Source organism: Coccinella septempunctata, chromosome 9, assembly GCF_907165205.1.
Source record: "Coccinella septempunctata chromosome 9, icCocSept1.1, whole genome shotgun sequence".
NCBI classification, from domain to species: domain Eukaryota; kingdom Metazoa; phylum Arthropoda; class Insecta; order Coleoptera; family Coccinellidae; genus Coccinella; species Coccinella septempunctata.
Window position 1 is genome coordinate 11,222,515 of NC_058197.1, and position 9,603 is coordinate 11,232,117.

Sequence of the window (9,603 nt, forward strand, 5' to 3'; positions counted from 1 at the left end):
CTGATTTATCGCCTCTCTTCCTCTATTCCCTATTTTGTTCTTGTTGAACAACGAGGCATAATTGCCTGATGAATTTCAATTTGAAATGATTTGCTGCTCAGGAAAGGATGAAATGAGCTTATTGTTGGCAAAAGAGACTAAACTCTATTATAGAAAAGTCTTAGAATCTGTATGCAGAGTTTCCAATCAATAGGTAAAATGCGTTTTTCCGTAAGGGCTGATTCAATTATTGTTCCATTCCAACAGTGGATCTTACGTAACGAAAAATTTCCGCAGTATCATCAAACACACACTCCTTCTCCACCCCCATAACAGGGGGTTGAAATGTGGATCTCCGTTGCCTCTATTGACCTCGAAAAATTATATCATCCCCCTGGGGAAAAATGGTGATGCGTACATTCGCTATCATATCAGATTTCTCGATGTGGAGCATAACATATATACTATATTGTTATTGTTCCCCCAATTTAGATCCCGTATTTTTGTGTGGATAATAAACTGAGCTTCTACACCATCATCGTATTTTATCATCTCCGCTACGTTGAGACTTCTCCGGCTAAGGATTTTGTTCGTCATTATTTCTGCACTGCTTGAGCAATCTAGCAGTTTTCGACCCTTTTATGTATGTCTCGTTAGTAATGTAACGAGAAGTATATTGAGAAGAACCATGAATCGTAACAAGTGTAAGATTGCACATCTTCAATAACATCAACGAATGAACAACAACCTCAGGAAATGGGGTAAGTTTAACACCGCCTCTAATGGTTGGTTTATGCAGAGTTACTAAGAACTAATAATTAAGAAAGGGATCATTCTCATAGGGAGACGGCAAACACGTGCAAACACAGTTAGATTGGTCCCTGTCTTAGATAATTAGTTCATAGAGACTCTGCATAAACTAACCATAGGTTTCGAAAGAACTGGCGTTTGTTGAGCTAATCTAACTTTGTTTTGAATTCGACAAACAGCTATCCGTTTTAACTTGTCTATGTGTGTGGTTTTGATCTTAACGCCTTCTCTTGTTGACCTGTTAAATAAAGACATCCTGATATGACAATGATTGCATGGTTTTCCTCTGATAAAAGTGACTGGTTATGGGCAAGCAATAGAAATGACTTATTCTCCATTCAAACTCAGACCTTCAGTGATCGCATTAAAATGTCTTAAGTCTGATGTAAATCCACCAAATGCACTCAGACAGGTTAGGAGAAGGTTAGGAGATACCTGAACTCATTTGTGAGCCAATTAAAGGCAGTGGTCCAACAATGGACAATAGGACAAACCTAAGACGAAACACCCCCTGTTTTGCACAGGCAAATATATTCTGATGACCAAAAGGCTCCTAAAACCACAAGCTCAGCTTTGGATAATGGCATGTCTGCTGGTAACACACTACCGCTACAAATGTCTCTTGTTCTTGAGAGGTAATAAAGCGTGAGCATTTAGGTACCTTTAAGTTTCTCTTCACTAACTAACATGGTAGATTTTTCATTTTGCTGGGCTTCCCCCCATAAATCAATTGAACCACGATTAGATAAACCATATATTTGTTAATATTTACAACATTACAATGACAGAAACAAGTAGTGTTATATAGGAACTTTGATGAAATGCATAATCCTAAGCTATCGCCATAAACTTCAACAGGTACCAAGCTAATCTCCTAGAATTATCCAATACGTCATGAATGATTTGCTGTGAATGAGATTGGTGAATCCTTCTCTTCCAGATAAGAATGATTTGAAAGGGTTCCATATGGTAGCTCCCTAATTTTCCATACTCGTGATGAACGTTGATACTACGGTCGTAAATGTCGATTTCATAGTGGACAACCCTGTATTAGGGTCTAGGTTTCAGGGTCCTACTTGCTGGAGGTGGAAGTCTAGAGAATCCTGCGGAATCGAAAACTGGTAATAGCTTTTCTTTGCTACCCCTGAAGTTGAGGTCTTTTTTTAAGGGTTCGGTTGGGAAGTAGGTAGCTCCATAGAAGTCCAGACCTTGTTGCAGCAAGTTGTTATATTCTTCCAGAGATGCTACGGTAACGCGGATGGGATTTGGGGTTCCGGGACTTTGATCTAACTTTGGTGGTAGTCTGGTGACTTCTACCTGAAATTTTGTAGCTATACTGAGTTGAATGTTCTTCCTGAAATTGTTAAAATTGCCAATTGCATTGGATCATAAGATTATGGAGGACAAAATGAACCTCGCTAAAGAGACTGAAAGGAATTTTGCATTCTACGATTGAAGGAAAGACTAACTTTCGTTCAACGTCTAAACTGCTGAAGCTTTTGGAGTGTTCAACTAGGCTCAAAGAAAACTTTTTTAGCTGGCTCTGTAATGAAACAAGTTGATGAATCTGGTTGGACTATGTACTATGTCAGAACCACAGCTTAAATGATGCATATTCTAAGAAATATTTCCTAGAATCCACATCAGCAAACATCGAAAGCCAGTCTTTGAAGTAGATTCTCTCAGCGATCCTTTTTTTTTTGGACACTAGCTTTCGATGTTGGCTGAGGTAATACCCCTTCTACATCTGATGAAATGTTTTTTTTGTCTGGTTCAGCGGTGTTAACAGTTTGGAGAAATTGCAATGATTTAATTTATCCAGTTTTGGGAAATTGTGCTGTGAAAAAACGTTCCTTAGTATTATACATTCAATTGTGATTGCTGGAATGAAATTTCATCTCACCACTGAACAGAATCTGTATAAGCTTGCTCGAATATCATCTTCTGGTAGGTCGTTCGGTACTTCGTGTACCAGAAGTGAAAATGTTTTTTGTGGTCTGCATGGTATGTTAACTTTTCTATAGAGACGTCCTCCTGTTACCTGTAAAATGAAATAAAAGAGTGATTATAGATGAAATTTTCAACATAGATGAACAAGCAAAATTATATTTATATAGAGTGTGAATCAGCAGTTTTTGGTTTCACTTTTGGAATAAGTCTTGCACTTATAACAACGAAAAATGCTCATAAAAAGCCCGTCAAAGATACTCAATTTCTTGAAGAACACTCTCGTTTCTGAAGAATGCAATCTCATCAAACTTGTCGCCCCATAACTTCACAATGGTATCGGCATTGTTTGTTTAAGCAACATTCCTTGCAAATCAAAATCAGAAGAAGTCTGTTGATATTGATCTGCATCTGATTTACTGGTGCTTACAGCCTTAATATTCTTTTAGCCTCTTGTATTTGTTTGTTTTATTAGTGCTTTCATTGACGAAAGTTAATATCGATGAAGCAGAAGGGTTTCAACAAAAAACGAGTTTTTTTTGAAGAGTTCGGATAATTTATGTAGAAAAAGAGCTAGTCCAGAGATTGAAAAAGTTTCTTCTAGATGTATCTGTTCTTTAGGGAATTTTTTTTCAAAAATAATCACAAATTCTGGATCAGTGGATGAAGAATATTTCAATTGGCTTTCAATTTCGTGTGCATTTTTTAATTAAAATCCAAAAATGCTTGATTTTAAGGGGGGTTTCATAGCAAAGACAAGATCTATTCCAAGACATATACAGGGGAAGTCTTTGACACGTACAAATATTTTAACAGCAGCTCAAAAGAAACACTTTTTTCCTATACCAATCTTTCTGATTCAGCCCTGATTAAAAGATTTAGCTATTTCGAGTTTTCATAATGAGCTGTGCCACCTCTGGTAAAACTAAATTATCTTCAGAATATAACTAGCTAAATAATCTGTGACACTTTACGTCTGCGGATCTTTTAAACATAGTTGTTATCAGCCAAAGTATCCAATTTTTCAAGTTTCACAGATACTTTTTGATTTTTGAACATCAAATAACTCGAAAACTGCGCACTATACCAGAAATGAAGATTAATTTTATTTATAACAATTTAAAATATTCATTAAATAGGGTCCAAGTTAGTTTCAAGAGTTGGGCTATTTGAATTTTTGGTATTTTTATGGTAGGTACGTAATGATCGTAATGGAAAAACTGGAAGACGTGGGTGATATATTGTGTTCGAAAAAGATTCATCAAATAAATGAACTATATTCCGAAATTTAATTCATTCGATAAAAAGTTAGTGAGATAGAACTAAAAATAACATTTTTTATGGTTTTTCGATAGCCTCTATCTTTTAAACCGAGCCAATTCGGAATAAATGGTAGAAGAAAAAAATTTTTCTTTTGACCTCAAGAATCTACTGTTGAAATATTCGTACGAGTCAAAGACTCACCCTGTATTTTTCAACAATCATTAAATCCCCATCGTACTTTTCGACGTTATTTCAGGATATAAACCTTTTGATGTAAAATTGAATATATATTCAAGAAAAACATAACACCCACAACCAGATAGTTGTCTCTGCCCACAATATTTTACCTTGTGGAAACCTTTCCTGAATACTTGTTGGAAATCTTCGGGTTCCGAAAACTTGAATAATATCCCAGTTGCAGTTTTCGTTAGAGAAAAACTCCCCCTGAAGTTGAGCTTGTCACAAATGTTGGCAGCTTTGTCCAGGCTCAAGTCGTGGGAGGGGGTGAGTAGGAAGGCTCCTGAAAAATATAAAACAGGAAGTTGCATAATAAGTTCGTCTGAAACACGCCGTATTGACGCATTCGCGTCTTTTGTTAATTCGGAAACGGTCTGCTGAAAATGCTGAATACTGTTTGTAGTTTGACGATTTTGTGTGGGTTCATTCTTCTAAAGGAAATGAAAAGCGTATGAAACAGTCCTGTGTTAAGGGATGAAAAATCTTTACCTAACTGGGTGATTATGCAATTTTCGATTCAAGGTAGCAAAAAGAATAAATGACCGGCGTCAGAATTTCTTTTCTACTGAACTGAAGGCCGAATTGATCGTTTACGTAATGGACCAAATCCGATATAAGGAATAAAAATTATGACACTTCTTCTCCTGTTATCACTTCTTTTTTTTGTAAGTACGATTTGATCAAAATGTAAGAGGATGAAAAATTCTTAGCCTACTGTAGTACCAAACAAAATTTCAAGGTGAAAATATTTTATTACTCAATATATTCCCCTCTTGATTGCATACATGTATTACAGCGAACCTGCAACGTCTCTAGACCTTTAAAAAATGTTTCTTCTTGCTCTACAAACCAGACTTCCACATATTTTATTACCTCCTCGTTGGAAGAAAATTTACGACATTACGACCTTTTAAACTTTTTTTCAGTTGAGGAAAAAGATGATAGTCGGATGGAGCCAAATCTGGTGAATGAGGGGGGTGTTCTAGTAATTCAAACCCTAAATCACGAATTTTTTGCATGGCAACAAGAGATTTGTGTGCAGGGGCGTTGTCCTGCAAAAACAAAACACCTTTGGATAGCTTTTCCTCTTTAATTTTTTCCCGTAGAGTGGTCAGTTATATCGAATAGTAATCTCCGGTTATTGTTCTACCCTTATCCGAAAAATCAATCATGATTACTTTTCCAGCAGATTTTTGGACACGAAACCTCTTAGGTCTTGCAGAACCAGAGTGTCGCCATTCCATCGATTGTTGCTTTGTTTCTGAATTGTAGAAATGTACCCAAGTCTCATCCATAGTAACAATTCGATTTAAGAAGTCTACATCGTATTCAAATCGAGCACAGATTGAGCGCCATGCTTCTACCCTTGCACGCTTTTGGTCAACTTTCAAACATTTGGGGATCCATTTAGCAGCAATTTTTGTCATGTCCAAATTGACGTGAACTATATGATGAACGCGTTCGTATGAAATATTCAGTGCTTCAGATGTCCGTTTTAGCCCAATTCGACGGTCTGATAAAATCATGTCATGAACTGCATCGATATTTTCGGGGACTGACACTGAAACTGGCCTTCCCGATTGGTCATCATCTTCAATGGAAAATTTACCTCTTTTGAAATAAATTTAAATTCGTAAATCTGCTTACCTCTTAACCCTTTTAAATACAGGTACTTGATGATGGCTCGATACTCCAATTTTTCGATATTCACAATTTCGGTGGACACCTCCTTTCTTTTAATTTATTGCGTAACTCTGGTTTACTTTTTTGACCCCAAACTTCACCCTGACACTTCTAATGAGTTATTTTTCTTTGCTATGGTAACGCAATATTTTTTTTATGCATGGAACTGATCTAGGCTAACTAGATATCGATACATCCTCGTATATCTCAATCTGACACGCTCAAGAATGTACAATGTTCGTTTTTTATTATTCTGACAGGCTGTCCCAAACAATTCTCTCTATATACAGGTCTAATTTTTGGTAGAGGTACTCTTCAGGGGGAAATTTTCTCACAAAAAGTATTAGAGCTAGGTCTTATAATTATTACCTAAGCAGAAAAATATACAGTGTATATTTCAGAATATATAGTTCGGGCATCTCTTAGATACTTTACCTTCGATCTGTGAAAACATGGAAGCGTCGTTTTCCTCTATAATAAGTCGATGACACTTTATTTTTCTCCAGACGAAAAGCGTTGAAAATTAATGGTGGAGAACATTTTAATATGCAGAAAAAATTCTGTGCTTCATAGACGACTAATAGGTTCATTCAAACACGCAAAATGTAATGATGCAAAGAGCTGTTCTCTCCAGCTCTAATTATAACGAAACATTTCAACTACATGGAGAGGACATTAAATGTGACTCCTGACACTGAATTGCCTTTTCTGGCGCTTTTCGTCTGTGAAATATCAGAGATTCAATATCGTTTGAATGAGTCTTTAGGGAGATTTTGATGTATATCCCTTCTCTCGTTTTTCTTAAAGGTCGTTTTTCACATGGGACATTTTATGGCAGGCAAGGTTTTCTCTTAGACCTAACGGATGTGCACTAAACTCCGCTTGAACTTTTGGCAAGCAGTTTTTTGAATATGCCTATAAATACTGCGTTGCTGCTCAGTTGAAGAAAAACTAATTTTCTGTAAATTTGATTGTACCTATTTCTATGAGCATTTTTAGGTTGGATTGTTGAAACTAGGATATGATTTTCAATCGAAATAGCACTTTGCGAAGTGTAAAAAATTGTTCATTTGTATCAATCCAGAGAACTACTAAAAATGAACAGTTAAAACTTTTCTCTGAGATGATTGAGGTGAAAAAATCAATTTATTATAAGAAAAATGACGTAATTCAGGTCTAAATTATGAGCCTACTTGATACTTCCCTGGAAAATTATATCTGACAGTGGTTGTAAGTCAACAACTTTTTACTTTTATCCTAATTTTTCCATAAAATCAGTTTTTATTACATTTTCCAAAGCAAAACGTTGTTTTATTAGAAAATAATGTTAGCTAATCACAAGAAATCATGAAGTTGGTGAAAATTTCTATATTTCGTATGATATAAAATATATTATATTGATTTTCATTTGTTCTGAAGTCTCCTTCACAAAAATTAAATAATTATTACTTGTTTATTTTTGGTTTAGATGATATCTTAATCATTATTTCACATTTCATAATTCAAATTTCTTCAATCTGAAACCATTTGCTTGAATTATCCATATTGAAATGTTTTTTACTATCAGTATAAAAATAAATTTCAATTTTTATATCTGCAATGTTTTTATAAATTATTTTACATTTTTCGAAGATGTTTTCAATGTAAAAATAAAAGCAATTATTTATGCTATATTCATAAAATGATATTTATTTTGAGATAATTTCTTTTTATACTTCAATGAAAGAAATTATCTGAAGAATATATTGGTGATATGAATATGAGAGTTCATCTAGATATCATTGCAAAACAGTTACCAATTCGAGAGAAATTACGCAACTTTTTTTGGTAAAATCCTATATCTTCTTATAGTCCACTCAGAGAAGAATTTCATTAGTATATTGAACTGTGTGTGAGGAATTTTTTTTCGTTCAACAAAAATCGGTTTATGAATTTCTGGAATCATAATTTGTGGTGTGATATAATGGAATAATGAAATATAATTGATCAGTAATCAGTGGTGCTTTTGTACGAATACAGGGAGAGAAAAAAATAACAGAACGTTCAGAAAATTCAAGGATACGAAAGGGTTATCCAAAAATGTCTTTCATAAAAGTTGAGAGAGCTGTTGAAAATCTACATACTGTGATAAATTGAAATATGCAGGGACATTTTTTGAAAACCCTTGTATATTCTGAAAAAACTGATTGTTTTGGTAATTTTTCCTATCCCTATATCCTGTATGTAATTAGAGTTTCATGTAACCACCTTGAGGAATATCGAGATATAATATTTTGGCTTCGAAATCCCTTGTCAAGATTCTTCTTCTATTGAATAGTACTGAAACGCTCCTAACTGAATCAGAAAGAAAGATTTCCAAGATTGAAGTGACCACAACAATATATTTTAGTATCACATTTTTATTGATCCTGAATTTTAATCGCACTTTATTCATAAAATTTTTACTTTCAGGTATAAGTGAGGCTGAAAACGAGCTGTTACTATCCAATACGTGGTGAGTACAAATTTTGAAACGTGGAATGCAAAATGTCCAATAGATTCTATACGTTTATATACAAGGTGTCACTCAATAGCTGCTGGGAAGACTATCCAACACTTTTCAATTTCTTTCTCGCTCCCATAGCTAAATTTCATGTCATTTTTCTTTTTTCTAAGAAAAAATTGCTCTTCAGGTGCCATCTATAGGGAGCTGTATCTCAAGCAGCTCAAAAAAATTGCATTAAAAACCTCTACAATTTTTTGACCATAAATTAACCCTAAATTTTTATCGCAACTATTCATTTATATCCTTTATTGAAATAGAGTGCTGATCCTGAATGAAATTTTGGGTGAAAATAAATTTCTCCGAAAAGAAGCTTAAGTGGACGTTTATGAGGAAAAGGACATCTTTTTGAAAATGCTTTGAGGATTCACTTTCAATCATGAAGCGTCATTTCATCAGGGACTTTTTGTTATGATATAGGTACGAAGTTTCAAGAATGCTCTTACCTTTGGTCAAAAACCTCCCGTGTTCACTCAATTCACTATTGCAATCATCGTTTTCCCCCATTATATCGATATAGGACATCATTACCCGGAAAAAATTGGCATACTTCTAGAAGAAACCCGTAGAGCACCTTTATATAAAGAATGGGGATCTATTGAAGCGAAAAAGCTCCTACGCTGGGTAATTTCGGGAAGATAATGGTATAATTTGTTAAATATTAAAGGCAATTATCAAAGATCATCATTGTTTCCCCGTCTATTATTATGGAGTATTGTGAATTTGAAACCGTTTAAGAGATTGGGCGTATATAATTAGGTTTGGGAGAGGCGTGGGTTTTTATTTCATCGATTCAACAAGTTCCTCGCGAATTTGGAGGATTTTGGGTGAAAATTAATGTCGAGTTTATTTTTATACTCATAAAGCGTTCCTCTAAATAGAAATGCTCTTTTTTATTATATTTCATTACGTTTTCCATCGAATTTTGTTGGAATTATGAAATAAGCCTAACCACCCACATATGACTTCAAAAATTATAATGCCTCCCTTCATGACTAATCAATTCCAGTGTCTGGGATGGCTTCAAGGATCCAGAAACAAAGCAACAATCGATGGAATGGCGACACTCTGGTTCTCCAAGACCTAAGAAGTTTCGTGTAAAAAAATCTGCTGGAAAGATCTTGCTTAAGTTTTTTGGGATT

General features: G+C 34.7%; 1 protein-coding gene across 1 annotated transcript; it reads right to left on the reverse strand.

Annotated features, from left to right (window-relative positions):
* Positions 1-1,529: 1,529 nt before the first annotated feature.
* Positions 1,530-8,999, reverse strand: LOC123320357. Its single transcript, XM_044907654.1, has 4 exons — positions 8,908-8,999; positions 4,347-4,519; positions 2,693-2,830; positions 1,530-2,106 (listed from the first exon to the last, which is right to left on the reverse strand). Exons 1-4 carry the CDS (start codon positions 8,987-8,989, stop codon positions 1,840-1,842), a joined length of 660 nt encoding a protein of 219 aa, XP_044763589.1. The 5' UTR covers positions 8,990-8,999; the 3' UTR covers positions 1,530-1,839.
* Between the last annotated feature and the right edge of the window lie 604 nt (positions 9,000-9,603).

What these genes read in the sequence shown, in the direction of transcription:
- LOC123320357 (XM_044907654.1), bottom strand. Translation starts at nt 8,989, where the DNA reads ATGATGTCCTATATCGATATAATGGGGGAAAACGATGATTGCAATAGT. An exon ending in TCAGGAAAGGTTTCCACAAG is followed by an intron (nt 2,831 to 4,346) that starts GTAAAATATTGT and finishes TTCATTTTACAG; the next exon opens with GTAACAGGAGGACGTCTCTA. An exon ending in TATACAGATTCTGTTCAGTG is followed by an intron (nt 2,107 to 2,692) that starts GTGAGATGAAAT and finishes ACAAAATTTCAG; the next exon opens with GTAGAAGTCACCAGACTACC.